Consider the following 22,203-nt stretch of genomic DNA (forward strand, 5'->3'; position numbering starts at 1 on the left):
TGCGTAAATGTTGAGTGCATATTTTCTGAATATATCTTAATTCGCTTAATATAATTTCTCTAGCAGGGTGGAATTGGCCCCTTCCTCCAGATTTCCCATGGTGCCCCTCACCAGAGAATTCTCAACTGGAGAAAACAGCCAATCCAAACAGTCACAGGAGCCAGGAGTCTACAGTGACTGGTTGTGATTGTGTGGCATGTGCATGTTGCAGTGGGAATGAAGTGTTTTTGTATGTAGCTGTTCCGTGTGTATTAGCATATTTTTCATTTTAAAATGCTATTTTAATTCTTGTGGCAAAACAAATTGTCCAATAAAGATCTACCTTAGGATACTGTCCTCAGCTCTACTCTATAGGCTATATTACATAGATCATTATCAATTCGTCCAGAGAATATTGACATGAATCAGTTACATGCACCAGTATCTTGTGACCTTAGCTCGGAGGGAGCAGTTCATCCACTGTGATTTGAGATAAAGGGCTATGAGAGAGAGACCTAGTCAAACCCCCATACGAGGGGAGGGAGAGCGGGAAACAGTTTCACCACTCCCAATCCCTGACACTATCTCCCCCTGGATCGTGGGAAAAGAGACGTTTGCTTACGGAGCAAAACCATGTGAGATAAGCCAAACGTCCACAATGCTGGTTTGACTGGGAGGCATCAGTGACATAACAATGCAAGTGCCTGGCTGCACCTTGACTTCCACAGACCGAAGATCCTGAGCAACTCTGGAACTTCACTCCAGCTTTGTTCACTCTACTCATCTCTCTGGTTAATCCTCTTCCTAAACATAGCTTTTTTTTTTAGGAACCACTGCCAAGCTCAAGGAGAGCATCTTCCTTATCACCATCATCATGAAGCACAGGACGGTGATGATGTACATGGAGATAGGCTGCTTTGTGTCATGTCTGGCTGGCTGGATTCTGGTGAGCTCCACCCTGGCTATAGAGTACTGGACCTGGTCTGAAGTGGGCAGCGTGGTGCTCACCACCGGCAACTACTTCTCTAACCTCTGGAAGGACTGTGTATCAGACTCAACGGGGGTGTCCGACTGCAAAGAGTACCCCTCCATGCTGGGACTACCAGGTATGTTCCGGTCAGCTTGTCACAACTTCCATGGATGTGTGATTCTGTCCTAATATGGACACCGTACATCTGATGATACATGATGGGATAGTGACGCTTACAACTTAACTTGGAGGGTTATCTCGATCTTCAGTGCAGTTCATTGTCATTCAGCAGATGCTCTTATATAGTACTACATTAAAGGCAGATAATGGGGCAGAGCAGAAGTATGAATATCATGATCAACATTTTGCAGACGGAACCAGCGATACCATAGAGTGGAATCCACAAACTCCAATATAAACGGAGTGTACAAAACATTAAAAACACCTGCTCTTTCCATGACATAGATTGATCAGGTGAATCGAGATGAAAGCTATCATCCCTTATTGATGTCACTTGCTAAATCCACTTCAATCGGTGTAGAGGAAGAGGAGAAAGCTTAAATAATTATTTTTAAGCCTTGAGACAATTAAAACATGGATTGTGTATGTGTGTCATTCAGTGGGTGATTGGGCAAGACAAAAGCCTTAAATGCCTTTTGACAGAGTATGGTAGTAGGTGCACCAGCTTGTGTCAAGAACTGCAATGCTGCTGGCTTTTTCACACTCAACAGCTTCCTGTGTGCATCAAGAATGAAAAAGGAAATCTAGCCAACTTAACACAATTTTGGGAAGCATTGGAGTCACCATGGACCAGCATCCCTGTGGAAGGCTATTGGCACATATCATATCTAGACACTCTTATCCAGAGCAACTTACAGTAGTGAGTGCAAGCATTGCCATACTGGTCCTCCATATGAATTGAACCCATAACCCTGGTTTTGCAAGTGCCATGCTCTACCAATTGAGCCACACGGGACTTGTAGTACTGTGCAGAGTCCATACTCTGATGAATTGAACCTGTTCTGAGGGCAAAAGTGGGTTGGTACAACTCAATATTAGGAAGTTGTTCCTAATGTTTAGTATACTCAGTGTATAATACTTAACTGTAGTCCTGTACTTTGGCTTCCTGTTTAACTGAGTGTTCTACTCTCTGCATCAGTGTTCCTCCACTCAGTAAGGGCTCTGTCCATCTGTTCTGTGATCCTTGGGTTCTTCGCTGGAGTCCTCACACTGATAGGGATGAAGTGCACCAAGATTGGAGGGTCAGAGCTCGCCAACGCACGGGTCACCTTCGCCGGGGGAATCACCTATCTGGCGTCTGGTAAGATATGTTTATGGAGTACCTGATTAGTAACCGAAGTGGCGCAGCGGTCCGGAGTGGCGCAGCGGTCCCGAGTGGTGCAGCGGTCTCAGGCACTGCATCTCAGTGCTAGAGGCGTCACTACAGAGCCTGGTTTGATTCCAGGCTGTATCAAGTGGCTGTGATTGGGAGTCCTATAGGGCGGTGCACAATTGCCCCAGTGTTGTCTGGGTTAGGCCGTCACTGTAAATAAGAATTTGTTCTTAACTTAACTTGCCTAGTTGAATATTATAATAATAGCTGTTTTCCTCCTAGGATTTGCTGGCCTGATCGTGTACTCCTGGTGGGGAAACAAAGTAAGATCAGAGTTTGTGGATCCCAATTTCAAGGCACAGAAGTGAGTGGATTTTTTTTCAATGAGACTGCGGAAACAACATTGGTTTCAAGGCTAGTTAAGTATACAGTATATGCGTTCTAATTTTTTCTCTTCAGATTTGAAATCGGAGCAGCGGTTTTTATTGGCTGGGGAGGCTCGATCTTGCTCATCACCGGAGGTTTCGTACTCAGTTTCTTCTCTGGAAAGGAGGGTCTACGCTCAACGTAATACAATCCACAAAATTCCTGCTTCACTCGAAAGACAATAGATGGCATCAGAGGAATATATTTTGTGTCGAATGTGTAACATCATCTCAGTTCTCTTGCTCCGTCTTCCAGATCAAAGAAAAGGCCCCGCAGACCTAACTCCTATGCCACAGCTCGGACCAGACGCACATACATGATGCCAAACTCTTCCAGAGTGACTCCAATGCCACAATTGGTCCAAGGGAGCAGAGGTGGCAGAAAGATCAGGACAACAAGGACCACTGGGACATATAGCAGGGACGATTTTGTTTGAGCTGCAGTAGCTCCTGTACCGCAGGAAATACACTGCTTCATATCATTGGTCGTTAGTTACCATGAAAACATTGTGAGAACTGAATCAATTTGATTTGGTAACTGTCTCGCCACCTACACCTTGTAGATACCTTATGTATGACTGTTTTACTAACATATAACTGTGTTCCTTTTGTGAACTGAATTGACATCAAGGAAAGGGATGAATGATTCCATTTGATACAAAAAGAAAATATTTATTGCTAGCATGTATAAATATTTTAGATAAAAAACACATTTTCTTTTCTTTCATGGGAATCACAAATGTCTTGTAAATTGTTTTGACACAAATCATACAGGTACCTCACATGAAGTGCAATATCACATTTCATAAAACCTCTAAGTTGACAATTCACTATAGCTAATATATCATCTGTATATAAAATAAAAACACTGAAAACTGCCACAAGACAGATGGCTACCACTGTCATAGGTGTATATCTCTAGAGATACACTGTGTCCTGAACAGAGAGGATCTCTTCGTTAAGTCTCTTCTACATGCAACTGTAATTCTAACAGTATCGGTAAATAATGTAGAAGTACATTTGCCTTCCAAAGAATTCCTATGGGCGTCATATTGAGTTTTATTATTGTAGAACTGTATCACCTCCATAGGACTATATATCATTGTCACTCCAGTCGCTGCCGGTTCCTGCTTCATTCAAACCTGGGGAATTGATAAACATCATCAGAGGCTGAAGGTGAAGGATAAAGGGACCTGAAGGGGGCCGGGTCTGTGAGAGTCAGTGAGACTGACCTGTTTTCTGTCCCTTCCCGGTGGATGTTCCCCTGACACTGGTAGTGCTGTCTGAGTCCAGGCTCTTCCTCACGGGGGCGGTGGGCTTGCCCACGGGGGCGGGGACCGATAGGTCATCCAACGAGGAGATATCCCAGTCATCCTCATCATCATCGTTTGTATACTGAAACGCCACATAACAGTCCAGATGAACACGATTAGTATATGGGAAACTTCTGACGTCAGCAAATGTTGTTTGTTCTCTGTGTCTTATGTTACTCTGAGTTGATGATAACACAACAGAGAGGAGACGAGAGAGGATTTCTCACCTTGAGTTCCCGTACAACGTCTTTGTTTTTCCTCTCTGGTAAGAAGCTCACTCCCCCTAGCGGCTTCTTTGGTCCTCGGTCTGCAAGCTGCTGCTCCAGGCTCTTAGTCAAGTCCTTGACCAGGTTATCTGGAAAGACAACTATGGTCAGCACAACGCATAAAAACCTATGGGTAACAGTTTTCAATAAACACACAACTAAAAAAGAAAAGGCTGTAGACTTGGGATGTGTTTGTTGTTATCTGAAATTAGCACTTAATACCACACAAAGGAGTAAATCATAGCAGTAAAAACAACAAAAGTCCCTCTTACTGTTTGTAGTCTTCTGTACGTTCCCATTCTGGTCTTTGTAGTTCTGGAGCTGTTGTTGGTCGATCTCCTCCAACTCACTCCCCTCTGTCCACTCTCCCTCACTCTCTACTACGTTGACCCCCATCTTGGTTGTGTTGACCGCAGCGCTTCTGGGCTGCTGGGGTTTATATGGCTGAGCTTGGGTGGTCCTGGGCTGGCCAGATCTGGCCTGGACCGGTTTGGACTGGGTGAGTTTGTGATGGGGGGTGGTCTTGGGTTGTGTTGGTTTGGGCTGGGACACTCTGTGATGAGGGACTCTCTGCTCCTGCCTGGATTTCTGAGGTGGCTTCTCTTCTTCAGAGTCCTCCTCCTCTGTTGACTTGTCGTCAGAGCTGAAGGGAGGGGTCCTACGAGGCCAAAGGCAATGTCATCATTTGAAATGAACATACAATCAATCACTCCCATATAAGGTAATAAGACACAGCTTGTAAGACAACTCACTTTCTATGTTATCCTTCTCAATGCAACAGACTATGTACTCATACTTCTGATACCACATAAATGAAGCCAGTGGCGAGGTAGTCTCTGGCGTGAGACAAAAAGCAGGAGATTCTGACTCGGTACGTACTTGGGAGTGGAGGTCTTGGGCAGGGTACTGGTAAGGGTTCGAGGGGCAGGCTGTTTGGCAGGCGCTGCTGGTGGTCCTGAAATCACTTGTGTCACCTTGGAGGAAAGGCTTCTGGACCGTTGTCTGGCCTGGGTCACTTTCAGGAGGGACAGAATAACAACAATCAGCTGATTAGTTCATTTGAAGACGTCTCGAGTCCTAAGTAGGTTACAACGGTGACGGACATGACTCCTGTTGGGAGCAGCTTAACCTCTTGAAGCTAGGGGGCACTATTTTTCTCAGGACCAGATGCATATAATTGACAGATTAGTTTCCAAAACTGTCAAAATATTATCTGTGAGTATAACAGAACTGATATTGCAGGCGAAACACTGAGGAAAATCCAATCAGGAAGTGCCTCTTATTTTGAAACCCTTCTGTTCCTTTGCATGCCTATCCTCCATTTAAAGGGATATCAACCAGATTCTTTTTTCTCTGGCTTCCCTAAGGTGTCAACAGTCTTTAGACATAGTTTCAGGCTTTTATTTTGAAAAAGGAGCATGAAAGATCACATTGCGTAAGTGGATAGGTGGGGGCTCTCAGAGTGAGTTTTTGCGCTACAGAGTAAAGCAGCCATTGTTCCTCCCGCTGTTATTGAAAAACCTACACACTCGGTTGATATATTATCGAATATATATTTTAAAAACTACCTGAGGAATGATTAAAAACGTTTGACATGTTTCTGTGGATGTTATGTAGACTATTTGGAATTTCCGTCTGCGTTGTCGTGACCGCTCTTTCCTGTGGATTTCTGAACATAACGCGACAAACAAACGGGGCTATTTTGGACATAAAAATAATCTTTATGGAACAAAAGGAACATTTGTTGTGTAACTGGGAGTCTCGTGAGTGAAAACATCCGAAGATCATCAAAGGTAAACGGTTCATTTGATTGCTTTTCTGATTTTGACCAAGCTTCCTGATGCTAAATGTACATAATGCTATGTTAGGCATCGATAAACTTACACAAATGCTTGGATTGCTTTCGCTGTAAAGCATAATTTCAAAATCTGAGACGACAGGTGGATTAACAAAAGGCAAAGCTGTGCTTTGCAATATTGCACTTGTGATTTTATGAATATGAATATTTTTTTGTAATATTATTTGACTGTTGCGCTATGCGGTTGCTGACGAAAATGATCCAGTGACAGGGATGGCTAGCGTCAAGAAGTTGAGGCTTAAATGTTACATTGATTAAGGGGGACGTGATTAATGTCACCAGCAGCATGCTAGCAAACTATCACAAGAGAATGGAATCGACCCATGAGATGAAACATGAACCCCTCAGCAAAAACCCCATGAACATTCTTGAATGAGTTAAAAGTTCTAAGTCCTCATACTCCCCACATGCCATAGAACACCAAGTGCTAACAGTCAGTATCTGGATAATATCTGTGAAATGCTTGACAATGTATGTGATATCAACAGAGAAGTATATTTCCTGGGTGATTTAAATATTGACTGGCTCTCATCAAACTGCCCACTCAGGAACAAACTTCAAACTGTAACCAGTGCCTGCAACCTGGTTCAGGTTGTCAGTCAACCTACCAGGATATTTACAAACAGCACAGGAATGAAATCATCAACATGTATTGATCACATCTTTACTAATGCTGCAGAATTGTGCTTTAAAGCAGTATCCAAATCCATAGGATGTAGTGATCACAATATAATATCCATATCTAGGAAAACCAAAGTTCCAAAGGCTGGGCCTAATATAGTGTATAAGAGGTCATACAATACGTTCTGTAGTGATTCCTATGTTGATGATGTAAATAATATTTCCTGGTCTGTGGTGTGTAATGTGGAGCAACCAGACGCTGCACTTGACACATTTATGTAAATTGCTTATTCCAGTTACTAATAAGCACGCACCCATTATGAAAATGACTTTAAAAACTGTTAAATCCCCTTGGATTGATGAGGAATTGAAAAATTGTATGGTTGAGAGGGATGAGGCAAAAGGTATGGCAAATAAAGTCTGGCAGCCCAACTGACTGGCAAACTTACTGCAAATGAAGAACTAAACTAAATGTGACTAAGCTAAATAAAAATACAAATAAACTATACAATGAAACAAAGAAGTGATATAAAGAATGATAGTAAAAAGCTTTGGAGCACCTTAAATTACATTTTGGGTAAAAAAGCCAACTCTGCACCATCATTCATTGAATCAGATGGCTCATTTATCACAAAACCCACTGATATTGCCAACTACTTTAATTACCTTTTCATTGGCAAGACAAGCAAACTTCAGGTTGACATGCCACATCCAAGTATATCAGACCAAATTATAAAAGATAAGAACTGTACTTTTGAATTCCGTAGAGTCAGTGTGGAAGAGGTGAAAAAAAAACAAGCCACCAGGGTCTGACAATCTGGATTGAAAATTACTGAGGATAATAGCAGACGATTTCGCCACACCTTCAATTTAAGACTAGAAAGTGTGTGCCCTCAGGCCTGGAGGGAATCTAAAGCTATTCCGCTACCCAAGAATAGTAAAGCCCCCTTTACTGGCTAAAATAGCCAGCCAATCAGCCTGTTACCAACCCCTACTAAACTTCTGGAAAAAATTGTGTTTGACCAGATATAATGCTATTTCACAGTAAACAAATTGACTACAGACATTCAGCACGCATATTGGGAAGGACACTCAACAAGCACAGCACTTACACAAATGGCTGATGATTGGCTGAGAGAAATGAATTATAAAATGATTGTGGGAGGCTGTCTTGTTAGACTTCAGTGTAGCTTCTGACATTATCGATCATAGTCTGCTGCTGGAAAAACATATGTGTTATGGCTTTGCTCCCCCTGCTATAATGTGGATAAAGAGTTACTTGTCTAACAGAACACAGAGAGTTTTATTTAATTGAAGCCTCTCCAACATAATCCAGGTAGAAGCAGGAATTCCCCAGGGTAGCTGTTTAGGACCCTTGCTTTTTTCAATCTTTACTAACGACATGCCACTGGCTTTGAGTAAGGCCAGTGTGTCTATGTATGCGGATGACTCAACACTATACACGTCAGCTACTACAGAGACTGAAATGACTGTAACACTTAACAAAGAGCTGCAGTTAGTTTCAGAATGGGTAGAAAGGAATAAGTTAGTTTTTGAAATATTTAGGACTAAAAGCATGTATTTGGGACAAATCATTCACTAAACCCTAAACCTCAACTACATCTCGTAATGAATAATGTGGAAATTGAGCATGTTGAGGTGACTAAACTGCTTGGAGTAATACTGAACAGTAAACTGTCATGGTTAAAAACATATTGAAACAACAGTAGCTAAGATGGGGAGAAGTTTGTCCATAATAAAGCGCTACTCTGCCTTCTTAACTTCTTGGTGACAGGGGGGCAGTATTGAGTAGCTTGGATGAATAAGGTGCCCAGAGTAAACTGCCTTCTACTCTGTCCCATATGCTAATATATGCATATTATTAGTAGTATTGGATAGAAAACACTCTGAAGTTTCTAAAACTGTTTGAATGATGTCTGTGAGTATAACATAACTCATATGGCAGGCGAACACCTGAGACAAATCCAACCAGGAAGTGGGAAATCTGAGGTTTGTAGTTTCATTTAAGTGATTGCCTATCCAATATGTTGTGTCTATAGCGGCCAGATTGCACTTCCCAAGGCTTCCAGCAGATGTCAACAGTCTTTATAAGACTTTATAAGAATAAGAGCTGTTTCAACTAGTGAACTAGGCTGTGGCCAATCAGTTGTTTACTGCGTGGTCACGAGGGCGCGCCGTTCCTTCTTTTTCCTCTGTAATGAATATGCTATTGTCCGGTTGGAATATTATTGAAGATTCATTATAAAAAGACCCTAAGGATTGATTGTAAACATCGTTTGACATGTTTCTATAAACTGTAATGGAACTCTTGACTTTTCGTCTGGATTTTGTGGTCACGCATTATGCCTTTGGAATAGTGAACTAAACGCGCGAACAAAACGGAGGTATTTGGACATAAATATGGACGTAATCAAACAAAACAAACATTTATTGTGGAAGTGGGAGTCCTGGGAGTGCATTCCAACGAAGATCAGCAAAGGTAAGTGAAGATTTATAATGCTATTTATTATTTTTGTTGACTCCACAATTTGGCGGGTAACTGTATGGCTTGCTTTTGTGGCTGAAAGCTGTTCTCAGATGATTGAATATTCTGCTTTTGCAGTAAAGCTTTTTTGAAATCTGACACAGCGGTTGCATTAAGAACAAGTTTATCTTTAATTCTATGTAAAACATGTATCTTTCATCAAAGTTTATGATGAGTATTTCTGTTATTTGATGTGGCTCTGCAATTTCTTCTGATATTTTGGAGGCTTTTCTGAACATGGCGCCATTGTAAACTGAGGTTTTTGGATATAAATACGAACTTGATCGAACAAAACATACATGTATTGTGTAACATTGAGTCCTGGGAGGGTCATCTGATGAAGATCGTCAAAGGTTAGTGATTAATTTGATCTATATTTCTGCTTTTTGTGACACCTCTCTTTGGTTGGAAAATGGCTGAATGCTTTCGGTGACTAGTTGCTGACCTAACATAATGATATGTTCTGCTTTCACCGAAAAGCCTTTTTGAAATCGGACAATGTGGTTGGATTAACGAGAAGTGTATCTTTAAAATGGTGTTAAATACTTGTATGGTTGAGGAATTTTAATTATGAGATTTCTGTTGTTTTGAATTTGGCGCTCTGCAATTTCACTGGCTGTTGGCGAGGTGGGACGCTAGCGTCCCGAACGATCCCAGAGAGGTTAACAACACTATCAACAAGGCAGGTCCTACAGGCTAGAGGTCAACCGATTATGATTTTTCAACGCCAATACCGATTATTGGAGGACCAAAAAAAGCTTATGCCGATTAGTTGGCCAATTTTGTACATTTATTTGTAATAATGACAATTACAACAATACTGAATTAACACTTATTTTAACTTAATATAATACATCAATAAAAATCCATTTAGCCTCAAATAAATAATGAAACATGTTCAATTTGGTTTAAATAATGCAAAGTGTTGGAGAAGTAAAAGTGCAATATGTGCCATGTAAAAAAGCTAACGTTTAAGTTCTTTGCTCAGAACATGAGAACATATGAAAGCTGGTGGTTCCTTTTCACATGACGGTGTCCAAACAGACCGATTTCCGATTGTTATGAAAACGGCCCTAATTAATCGGCCATTTCGATTAATCGGTTGACCTCTACTACAGGCCCTGGTTTTGTCACACCTGGACTACTGTTTAGTCATGTGGTCAGGTGCTACAAAGAGGGACTTGGTAAAATTGCAGTTGGCTCAGAACAGGGCAGCACGGCTGGCCCTTAAAAGTACACAGAGAGCCAACATTAATGACATGCATGTCAATCTCTCATGGCTCAAAGTGGAAGAGAGATTGACTACATCATTACTTGACTACATCATTACTTCTTTGTAAGAGGTGTTGACATGCTGAAGGTACCGAGCTGTCTGTTTAAAATATTAGCACACAGCTCGGACACGCATGCATACTCCACAAGACATGCCACCAGAGGTCTCTTCACAGTCCCCAAATCAAGAACAGGCTATGGGAGGCGCACAGTACCACATAGAGCCATGACTACATGGAACTCTATTCCACATCAGGTAACTGATGCAAGCAATAGAATCAGATTTAAAAAGCAGGTAAAAATACACCTTATGGAACAGTGGGGACTGTGAAGTAACACAAACATAGGCAGACACTTGCATACACACACATGATAACATACGCACTATACACACACGTACACATGGATTTTGCATTGTAGATGTGTGGTAGTGGTGTATGGGCCTGAGGGCACACACTTAGTGTGTTGTGACTTACATAATGATTGTATTGTAATGTTTTTAAAACTGTATAACTGCCTTTACTTTGCCAGGCCTCAGGAAGAATAGCTGCCTTGGCAGCAGCTAATGGGGGATCCATAATAAATACAAATACATGTACCATGAGTGGGTTGTTTTGGTTTGACCCGCTGCTCGGGGGCAGAGTCACTCCCCGTCCTCTTGTCCTTCAGTCTCAGACGCAATGTGTGAGCCACATCCTCACGGTGACGCCAGTAGTCCGGAATGTCCCTCGCCGTACTCTCTCTCTCCGAGCGCACCTTAGCCATGAGATCACTGTACTCGCTGCCTCCGAGTCCCCTCAGACCCTACAGAGTTGTGTAGATTAGAAAACGGAAGACGCTTAACTATCATAAGGATTATCTTTACTGGGGAGACAAATGATCCCTCAAATCTATTAGTGAAGTCAATTTGTTGTATGTTTTTGATGGTGTATCGGTCAGGCTGACTCTTTAATGGCTTAGATCTTCCACAGAGTGTGATTTTAAAGATTCCATTGTGTATTTGTACTCATGAAGGTACAGTACATACCGGTTTGACTCCCAGGGACTCAAGCTTCTCTAGGAGTGCCTGCTCCAGGGCGGGACGTAGCTCCCTCTTGATGTCGGGGTTCTTCCTCAGGACACTGGTCACCGAAGACGCCTGCTTCATTATAACAACTGGCTTCTTCTCAGACACGCTGGACGAGTCTATGACAAGCACCAGACAGGTACAGTACAGTTACACACATACACTTGATAACACACTCAAAATTACACGGTAGTAGTTTGTAGTTTCAGAGGACAGGCTGGGCAAGCATGAAAATGATTTGAGAGAGAGAGAGGTGCCTATTCATTTTCTTCCATCTACAAAGGACCTGTGCCATAGATAGCTGTAGTTAACAGCCACAGGATTCTGGAGAGGGATGGGCAGAAGAGGAGAACATCTTGCTGCTTTTTTGGGCCAATGTGGCTTTGAATGACTCGACTTCACAAATGCTCATGGCAGGCATCACAGACCGACTCACACCTCCGTGCAGAGAGCATGCATGGAGCAGACAGACAGGCGCTGCTGTCATCTAGACTGTGTTACCTTTGTCCTCCTCAGACAGCTCCTCTATAGGATCCAGTTTACGAGCAGAGGGAGGCTGCTCTGATTGGACAACACAGGAGGTCAGAGGTCAGACAAGAGCGGGAATTAGGAGGAAGGAACTGAGGTAGAGGGTACAATAACATTGATCTTTAATGGTGTCTCGTTGGGAGGTCTGATCAACGGGGAGAGATCGCTGACAGAACAGTCATGTTACGTGCTTGCATACCTTTTCTCTGAGCAAAAGGACGCAGATGTCTAGATTGACTGAACAACATATTGTTGGGAATCTCCTGCTAATTACCTACCCTTCACTACTCTCTTTGGTTTAGGCTCTGGTGCTGGGGCTGTTATGATCACTGAAACATACAAAGTAGGAGGAATTGTCAGCAATAACAGGTTCTTTACAGAACTACAAACCGCTAATATCCAAATTCAAGCTAATATCCAAATTCAAGCTAACATCCAAATTCAAGCTAACATCCAGATTCAAGCCAATATCCAGATTCAAGCTAATATCCAGATTCAAGCCAATATCCAGATTCAAGCTAATATCCAGATTCAAGCTAATATCCAAATTCAAGCTAACATCCAGATTCAAGCCAATATCCAGATTCAAGCTAATATCCAAATTCAAGCTAACATCCAAATTCAAGCTAACATCCAGATTCAAGCCAATATCCAGATTCAAGCTAATATCCAGATTCAAGCTAACATCCAGATTCAAGCTAATATCCAAATTTAACAAATATAAACAAAGTAATACAAAAAATAAAGTCAAAGAAAAAGTATGCATACCTGGAACTTCAACTACTTTAGTAGGTAGATTTGAGGACATATGCTTTATCTGTGAAAAGAAGAAGTACAATTAGCTACATTTCTTAATTATATATATTTTTATGTTTTGTATTCAAAGCTGTTGAACCCCAAGGGTGTGATCTAATTTAATTTAACTTCTTAACATGCTTATGAAGTCAGAGTGGCCCTGATGACTACACTATATAAGCATGTAAAAACATGACACGTCCATCTGGCCCCATCAATCCAGGATTTCCTGTATGAGGGCCAAGTAGGCGCCCTGTTTCCGGATATTCCCAGCTGCCCCGGTGGCCGGGTCGCCAGGGGGTGGTGGTGAGGGAACTGACCTGCTCTCGCTGAGAGAAGATGATTAGGTCCCGCTCCTGAAGCCGCTGGTCACTCTCCTCCTTCTGCCTCTGGCTCTGCTGCTGCCACTCCACCACAGACGACTCCAACCTGCTAAACTGATCCTGCCACTGAGAGGAGACATAGGACAGACGTAGACGTTAGAGATCCCACTGCGATGGCTGCCTCTTTCAAGGCTCTCCGCTGAACATTAACTATTCAACAGAACTCACAAGTAGTTCTTTTAACCAGTATTCTTCATGAAATCTTCACAGATGTGTCATCCACATCTTACCTTATTCTTCTCGCTCTCATGGTTAGCCTTCATTTTTTCTATTTTTGATGTAAACCTTTCTTCCTGTAACAAAATAAATAGTTGATCTTTTTTTGTTGTTATCACAACTTGAAATATTTCAAGAAAAGAAGTACTGCTTAGCTGCTTACCAGTTTCTTGTGTTTCTGATCCATCTTCTGGACCACAACATTGTTTTTTTCATCCATGTCTTGGTCAGTCTGCTGGGGAGCAGGACTGGGCCTCCTCTCAGGAGTGGTCATCTTGAGATCCACTTTCTGTACAGATCACATCAAATAATGCAAACAAAAACCTCCCTGACTTACAGAACCAAATCCCCAACACATCAGTTTGAACTGGACACAGAACCATGAAAGTCAGTGCTTTCCCAAATGGACTAACTTGTTGAAGAAGAGCGTTCCTATTGTGAAGCATCTCGATCTCCCTCCGGAAACCGTCTCTCATCTCCTCTATCTTCCTGTGTTCTTCTTCCTTCCATCTCTCTAACTTTCTCATCAAATCCTGGTGCATGGACTGCTGGTCTCTTTCCTACAGATGAAAAGATAATGAAAATGGTCAAAAGCTCTAAACAAATACGCAAGTGCAAACTGATCAATGCCATGGAAACAAGCACGGTTCTTATTGTCCCACCTGAGAGGCTTTGGCCAAGAGGGCTTGCCTCTGTGACTCCAGCTCAGATGTGATGTAACTCAGCTGCCCTTTCAGCCGACTGATCTCCTCCTCATCTGCAATGCTCTTCACTTCCCTCTGGTTGCCTGTCCTTAACTCTGAGAGAAACAATAACAGAGACATACTAATGAAGAAAAAGTTAGACTAACTAGTGTTTTAGGGCCCGGGCTCAAAGATACACCTCTCTCTTTCTGCTAGACTGTGTGGGACATGTCTACTGCTGCTGCAAACTAGAGCGGGATGTCATAGGAACTGGTTTTCCAGCATTGTAGGAACACTGTGGTGCACTTGGGGACACTCATACCAGTGGGACTCCCTATGGGACTGTCAGCGAGATGGGTTGGTTGGCTGCAGCAAACTTTTTTTTTTATCCTTTAGGCAAGTCAGTTAAGAACAAATTCTTATCTTCAATGACGGCCTAGGAACAGTGGGTTAACTGCCTGTTCAGGGGCAGAACGACAGACTTGCCAGCTCGGGAGTTTTGAACTTGCAGCCTTCCGGTTGCTAGTCCACCACTCTAACCACTAGGCTACCCTGCCGCCCTTCTTACCTGACTGACGGTTACTTTCCCTACCGTTCGCTCTAAACTGATGATCAAACCTTTTAAAGCTCTCTTGACTTACGGCTGTCGTACTCGTCTGCATGGCGACGTTGCATATGATTCTGGAGAAAGGAGGAATTCATGAAGGCTTTATCACAATGTTGACACTAAAGGAAAAGAAAAGGAAACAGAATTATACATCAACAGTATATTCCCATGCAAAGATTGCAATGAATCAATGGTCTGAATACATGTTGTTTGCTACCTTCACTTATAGATCAAATGTAAAGCCAATTTCGTAATAGGCAACTTGGGCTGTGTGTAAAAAATGAATACATCTGAACCCAAAGCTCAAGCCGCGACTATGCCATCTACCATTAAGCTTTAATGACTGTTTCCGGGGAGACAGATCAACATAGCGACTATGCCATCTACCATTAAGCTTTAATGACTGTTTCTTGGGAGACAGATCAACATAGCGACTATGCCATCTACCATTAAGCTTTAATGACTGTTTCCGGGGAGACAGATCAACATAGCGACTATGCCATCTACCATTAAGCTTTAATGACTGTTTCCGGGGAGACAGATCAACATAGCGACTATGCCATCTACCATTAAGCTTTAATGACTGTTTCCGGGGAGACAGATCAACATAGCGACTATGCCATCTACCATTAGGCTTTAATGACTGTTTCCTGGGAGACAGATCAACATAGCGACTATACTATCTACCATTAAGCTTTAGGGACTGTTTCCTGGCAGACAGATCAACATAGCATGAGTGACGTGATTCCCCCCGGATGCCTGGCGTCACCTCGCTCCAGCTCACAGGAGGAGTGACAGACGGGGCAGATTAAACGCTGGAGCAACCACATCACACGACACATTTAACGCCCGACACCCAACACAGCCTGTTTGTGCCTTCATTCAAACTGAACCGCACTGCCACCGATACCTTGTTGCGCTGCGTGCTGGTGCTCTACCATGCTGCAGGGGAAGTGGTGGTTTCTACAACAGAGACCCTTGTTGTTGTGTGCTGTAATTACATTGCTGCTCTGGAATAACTGTGGAAATCGCCAGTGAAATTGAATTAGGTTTGGTCATTGATAGAATCAAGGCGGTTGTGTATCTGTTGGCATCCGTTTGCCGTGTCTTGAAGTGCAAGATGGCAATAAAAAAGCCGACTTAAACGTTCATTTTCTAGATTGCATTGACAACACACAGGCTGAAATAGGCAGGACGTTTCTTGAATGATAACGCACTAGAATTTAGGCGACATTTCTGTGCTTTGCAGACAATTAGGCTAGATGCTGTGTATCAAATACACTGTGCATTCTGTATATCTGTTGAAGTTTCTGTATCTGTAAAATGTAGCTTGACGCAATATATTTGAGTACCAGTGTGAAACAATCAACCCATCTAGGTCTATTTTTGGGTGCATGGTGGCACATCAATAATTGAGCTGTACAGACACCTGATGGCAATAAAAAAGCCGACTTAAACGTTCATTTTCTAGATTGCATTGACAACACACAGGCTGAAATAGGCAGGACGTTTCTTGAATGATAACGCACTAGAATTTAGGCGACATTTCTGTGCTTTGCAGACAATTAGGCTAGATGCTGTGTATCAAATACACTGTGCATTCTGTATATCTGTTGAAGTTTCTGTATCTGTAAAATGTAGCTTGACGCAATATATTTGAGTACCAGTGTGAAACAATCAACCCATCTAGGTCTATTTTTGGGTGCATGGTGGCACATCAATAATTGAGCTGTACAGACACCTCGGTTATCAACGTGCTTGTTACACTCTCACCTAGCAACAATGCTCAGTCATATGAAACACTAGGTGTTGCCTTGGCAACAGCTGGGCCCTATTCAACAGCAATGCCCTTTAAAAATATAAGGATCCTTCTATTCTACATCTTTTCAATAAATGCATACATTTCTGGTGTAGAAAATAGAACATCAAAACGTCACGTTGACTCGAGACCAACGTCATTATGGAAACATGAATGAGGGTGGGGGAGGTGGTTCAGTCATTTTGGTTCCGTCTCTTGCCACCCTTTGTAAGTGGATTAAAAGAAGTAGGTCTAATTATCCCCAGCTGACACCATCTGCTCAGAACACAATCCTATTGTTTAGGTCCCAAAACAAGGCTGATAATGATTACGTCTACCAATCCTTATAAAGTGGCCACATTACAGCTACGGGACGAGGTGAACCTATTTCCAATACTATGTCTCTGATTTAAATGGTATAATTTATTTAAACCAAATCAAATTTGATTTGTCACATGCGTCGTAAACAACAGTAGACTAACAGTGAAATGCTTACTTACGGGCACTTCCCAACAATGCAGAGAGAAAAACAATAACAATTATAACAATTATAATTAATTAACAAATAATAGCACGATGAATAAATACACATTGAGTAATGATAACTTGGCTACATACACAGGGGTACGAGGTAATTGAGGTAGATATGTACAAAGATGAACCTCCTGTTAGCATTCTCACTCCTCTGACAATTATAATTGAACAAAACTAAAGTAGCTCTGAATACCGCCTGGGGAACAATGGCTAAGAGGAGGACCCAGGAGGAAGGTGGGAATAACTGTTGTACAATAGACATAGAAACAGACACTGAGAAGAAGTGGCAGCGTGAGGAGGTGTTCAGTACCTTATGGCAATTGGTCATGTTGATCATAGCCTGCTGGTTGAGGGCAATGATTTTCTTCCTCTGCTTCAGCTCCGTCTTCAGTACCTTGGCCTGGTCCGCCTGCTTCTGCTGCTGGGCCAGGAGCTGCTGGTGCTCGCGGGCCTGGGACTGCAGCCTCTCCTCGGCCGCCCCCAGGCTCAGGGTCAAATACTCCTGGGAGTGCAGCAGGTACTCCACTGTCAGCTGGGCCAGGCGGAAGAGCTTGAGCAGCGCTGGGTCCACGGGGCTCTGGCAGCGGACACAACGCTCCCCCTCCACGTTGCAGAAGGTCACCCCTGTGATGTGCTCCTGCAGGGTCTGGAAGTCCAGCTCGCTGGCCACCAGGTCCACGTCCACCGCACTGATCCGGCGCCAGTCAACGCTCTCGCGTCGCGGACGGAATTTGAAGGGCGGGATGGTGGTGGATGTGGAGGCAGACATGGCTGGTGGAGGTGGTGCTGGAGGACACCGGCTGCTGGAGGAGGGCTGGCTCAGGGGGGAGTTTAGGGGGGAGGGGATCCCAGCTGATGAGTGGGTCCCTTGGGTCTCTGGCTGGTATGGGTAATAGACGTTATTGGAAAATGGCTGGAAAAAACAAGACATTTATACTAGGTTATTATTTTGGATTTAATTTGTGACAGACAACAACGGAGAGATTGTGTGTTACAGATTAGAAATGCAGCATATCAATCAAGGTCAGGGAGAAACAAACCCTCTGCAGGGATCACAGCAATACAACAGCAGCATGAACACAGAGTAGAGAATATGGAAGTAAAAAAGAAAGGATTCCACTATTCAGCACCTGAATGAACCATAGGAGATGACACAAAAAATGCTAAGCATTACATTCGTATTCGATGGTAATCTACCCAGTTCTGCTGATGTCGAGTTGATACCGTGTTGTCCTTACCATCGTGGATTTCATGAGACTTTATGAGATTGAACATAGAAAACGAGTAGTCGTTTCCTATTGGCGCACGCTCCCTTCAGCTGTCTGCCGCGACACCGAGGCAGGGCATCCTCTCGATCACCATGGAGACAGAACAGTGCGTCCCACTTAACGTGTCTCCCCAGGGAGCCCGTAATCAAAATATTGCACCTAATCAATCCTAAATGATTCCACAATGCACGAGACTGCAGCATCAACAGCATCCTCGCAAGCTGGACGTATTCAATGTTTTTTTGAAGCCACTGAGACTGCAGTAATAACATATGACCATTTTTAATTAATGTTCTGTTATTCTACCCACGTGATATCTGGCTGGCTAACATCTGCAACAAAAATGCTTAAACTTCCGTCTTTTTTCTATTTGTGCATTAAAAGCCACAAAACCAATTGAGTGAAGTGAAGTGTCAAGCTCTCAACATGCATGACATTGCTTGATCGCTATTACCAAATCATATAAACAAAATCACGCAGCTATTCTCATCGAACTAGATCATTTGTAGCCAAAAAACACTTTTTATTTCTGCAGCATCACCCAATTCTGGTTGCCCATCTCAAATTACGGGCACTGTGCCTCAAAAGAGGTCAAGTTGGGACAAGTTGAGCCCAACAAAAGAACAGAAAAAGTTTCGATTTTTTTAAACGTTAGTTAGCTAACGTTACCTAGCTATAAATGTAACTAGGCTATATTAGTTAATAGCGTAGTAACTTGCTATTTAGCTAGCTAAGTAACGTTTATTTTGTAGACATGAACAAAATAGCAAACAGTAAGTTAGCTAGCTCACACTCAAAAAACACCCCTAGCTAGGTAGCGGACTAAACTCCACTCCATGGTGAAGGAAGAGTGGAGTTTAGTCTGTTAGTTACTAACGTCGGCTCGCTAGCTAGCTAAATTGGATAACGGACATTTAATTTAGCAGCAAACTCATTTATTGAACATGGACTTCATTGTATGTGCCTTTTGAGTGTATCTCATAAAATAAATAACATTCTGATCGAACTCTAAGTTTTAGTTAGAACTCAAACTTACCGTCTGCAACGTTTTTAAAGTCCATAAAAACAGTTTTTCCACGGGACTCGGGCTTTACTGAGATCTTCGGATGGAGTGAGACTGGAGAGACCGCGGTGACGTAGCAGCTGCTGCACACATTCCAAAAGCTCTGCTCATCCCGTGTCCCCTCTCCAAAGAGGGTGGAGGGGAATAAAGGAACTCAAACTGCTGAGATTTAGGAAAGGGGGATTTACAAATGTGTGTGTTAGTCTATTATCCCCTGAATACGCAATTGCATATACCATGTACACATTTAGAGCTACAGTGCTTTTGTTGGCTGTTGGCCGTTACTTTTTAGCCACAGTCGTTGTTTTTATAGGCAAGAAAAGCAACAGCGCAAAGGACAGCGCTCAAAGTGGTGTTCATTTTTAAGTGGATTTTAGTGGCTGAAGGACTTCCCCTTGTGGTGTAGATTATGAACTTCCCCACAGAGATGTGTGCCTTGTTCTGCCAGAAGATGTCAGTAGTAGGTCCTTTATAAAAATGTTTATGATTATCCATCACTGGCATGTCAGCTGGGAAACATGTCAGCTGTTTTAGTTGAGGGCAGTCAGGCCAAACAGCTGTGGGGGCAGGGAGAGAACACAGCATCTCCTTGTTAAAAGAGACAGAAAGACACTATGGTGTGCATCGTGCCGGTCAGCACACGCACACACACACAGTGAACATTACATTGTTCATTTAACAGATCATCTAGTGCTGAACCTGCTGTCGGAGTCCCGCTGCTGTGGTAGACTGACAGTAGGCGCTATGTGAGCAGTGGATCGTGGTACATTTCCCTGGTCAGTCCCCAGACTGCACCACCAGCAGCAGATAGAGGTCCTGATACATAGAGGATTTATTTCAGACAGACAGACAGGATAGCCCCAGGCAGACAGACAGACAGAGACTTTTCTCTCAGGGGCTTTTCCAGGAGCAGGCAGGAAGCCCATGCTGGTGTGGTGTGGCATCCCAATGAAGCATCCCACAGTTCAGCAAAAGGACAACATGTTGAAGATGATGTGTAGAGGTCCACGTTTCACCCAAAGGCGCCTGACCACAGGCCCATTAGATGCTTACTCCAAAGGTCGATATTGGTGATGTCTGGGGCCCTTTGGAAGGTGAAACCATCAGAGCCACTTCAGCAACTATCAAGCTGAGTGACAAGGAAAATTGCAAGACAATTGAGTTGCTACACTGTCGTCACTATGCATCTTATCCTCCACTTTTCTCCATATCTGGAGCCTAGTGAACGCGGTATAACAATTGTGCAGTATCTCAGAGCTGAACATTCTATAGAAATGGTCCTTTTCCTTTCATCCAAGCCACTTTGTTGTCTATTTTTGACAGGCGAGCCGAGGAGTGTTTAGATACAGTGTAGCGAGGTGACTCGGCCTCGTAGGAAGAGAACATGAAAGGAAATAGTGACGAGGACAGAGGCAACCCACGGATCCTTTTATTGTCTACCCACAAACACATGTTGCTAAGTTCACTGGGAACCGAGGACTCTGTGTTCACAGGTTGTACTTGATTTGTTGCTGGAGCTAGGGCGAAGAAGGCTCTAAAAGTGTGAGAGAGAAGGAGTTAGAAGTAGAGAGATTACCAAGAATCTCAAAAGAAATAAGAGGTAAGAGTCAGGGAGAGGTACCTGTATGCTGCATGTGGACTAGGACTGTGCTTTAGTGCTCTAAAATCAAATCACATTTATTTATATAGCCCTTCTTACATCAGCTGATATCTCAAAGTGCTGTACAGAAACCCAGCCTAAAACCCCAAACAGCAAGCAATGCAGGTGTAGAAGCATGGTGGCTAGAAAAAACTCCCTAGAAAGGCCAAAACCTAGGAAGAAACATAGAGAGGAACCAGACTATGAGGGGTGGCCAGTCCTCTTCTGGCTGTGCCGGGTGGAGATTATAACAGAACATGGCCAAGATGTTCAAATGTTCATAAATGACCAGCATGGTTAAATAATAATAATCACAGTAGTTGTCGAGGGTGCAATAAGTCAGCACCTCAGGAGTAAATGTCAGTTGGCTTTTCATAGCCAATCATTAAGAGTATCTTTACCGCTCCTGCTGTCTCTAGAGAGTTGAAAACAGCAGGTCTGGGACAGGTAGCACGTCCGGTGAACAGGTCAAGGTTCCATAGCCGCAGGCAGAACAGTTGAAACTGGAGCAGCAGCACAGCCAGGTGGACTGGGGACAGCAAGGAGTCATCATGCCAGGTAGTCCTGAGGCATGGTGCTAGGGCTCAGGTCCTCCGAGAGAGAGAAAGAAAGAAAGAGAGAAAGAGAGAATTAAAGAGAGCATACTTAAATTCACACAGGACACCGGATAAGACAGGAGAAGTACTCCAGATATAACAGACTCAAATGAAATCAAATTTTATTTGTCACATACACATGGTTAGCAGATGTTAATGCGAGTGTAGCGAAATGCTTGTGCTTCTTGGTCCGACAATGCAGTAATAACCAACGAGTAATCTAACCTAACAATTCCAAAACTACTACCTTATACACACAAGTGTAAAGAGATAAAGGATATGTACATAAAGATATATGAATGAGTGATGGTACAGAACGGCATAGGCAAGATGCAGTAGATGGTATCGAGTACAGTATATACATATGAGATGAGTAATGTAGGGTATGTAAACAAAGTGGCATAGTTTAAAGTGGCTAGTGATACATGTATTACATAAAGATGCA

General features: G+C 43.0%; 2 protein-coding genes across 3 annotated transcripts; one reads left to right on the forward strand and one right to left on the reverse strand.

Annotated features, from left to right (window-relative positions):
* Positions 1–79: 79 nt before the first annotated feature.
* On the forward strand, positions 80–4,457 carry LOC109890583 (claudin-10-like). Its single transcript, XM_020482519.2, has 5 exons — positions 80–1,085; positions 2,109–2,270; positions 2,565–2,646; positions 2,742–2,849; positions 2,964–4,457. Exons 1-5 carry the CDS (start codon positions 854–856, stop codon positions 3,142–3,144), a joined length of 765 nt encoding a protein of 254 aa, XP_020338108.1. The 5' UTR covers positions 80–853; the 3' UTR covers positions 3,145–4,457.
* LOC109890402 (zinc finger protein Dzip1-like) lies at positions 3,359–19,771 on the reverse strand. Of its 2 annotated transcripts, XM_031824316.1 has the most exons (18): positions 19,497–19,771; positions 17,503–18,105; positions 14,895–14,979; positions 14,233–14,369; positions 13,984–14,130; positions 13,734–13,859; positions 13,585–13,647; positions 13,292–13,420; positions 12,945–12,993; positions 12,455–12,505; positions 12,150–12,209; positions 11,610–11,767; positions 11,182–11,386; positions 5,166–5,301; positions 4,559–4,944; positions 4,248–4,375; positions 3,940–4,102; positions 3,359–3,849 (listed from the first exon to the last, which is right to left on the reverse strand). In XM_031824316.1, the coding sequence occupies exons 2-18, from the start codon at positions 17,959–17,961 to the stop codon at positions 3,800–3,802; spliced, it is 2,532 nt and encodes an 843-aa protein (XP_031680176.1). In that variant the 5' UTR covers positions 17,962–18,105; positions 19,497–19,771; the 3' UTR covers positions 3,359–3,799. The 2 variants fall into 2 exon arrangements, with proteins under 2 accessions (XP_031680176.1, XP_031680177.1); XM_031824317.1 differs by lacking the exon at positions 12,150–12,209 and having other exon boundaries at positions 19,497–19,770.
* Positions 19,772–22,203: the final 2,432 nt, after the last annotated feature.

This window comes from Oncorhynchus kisutch, linkage group LG5, assembly GCF_002021735.2.
Source record: "Oncorhynchus kisutch isolate 150728-3 linkage group LG5, Okis_V2, whole genome shotgun sequence".
In the NCBI taxonomy this organism is placed as follows: domain Eukaryota; kingdom Metazoa; phylum Chordata; class Actinopteri; order Salmoniformes; family Salmonidae; genus Oncorhynchus; species Oncorhynchus kisutch.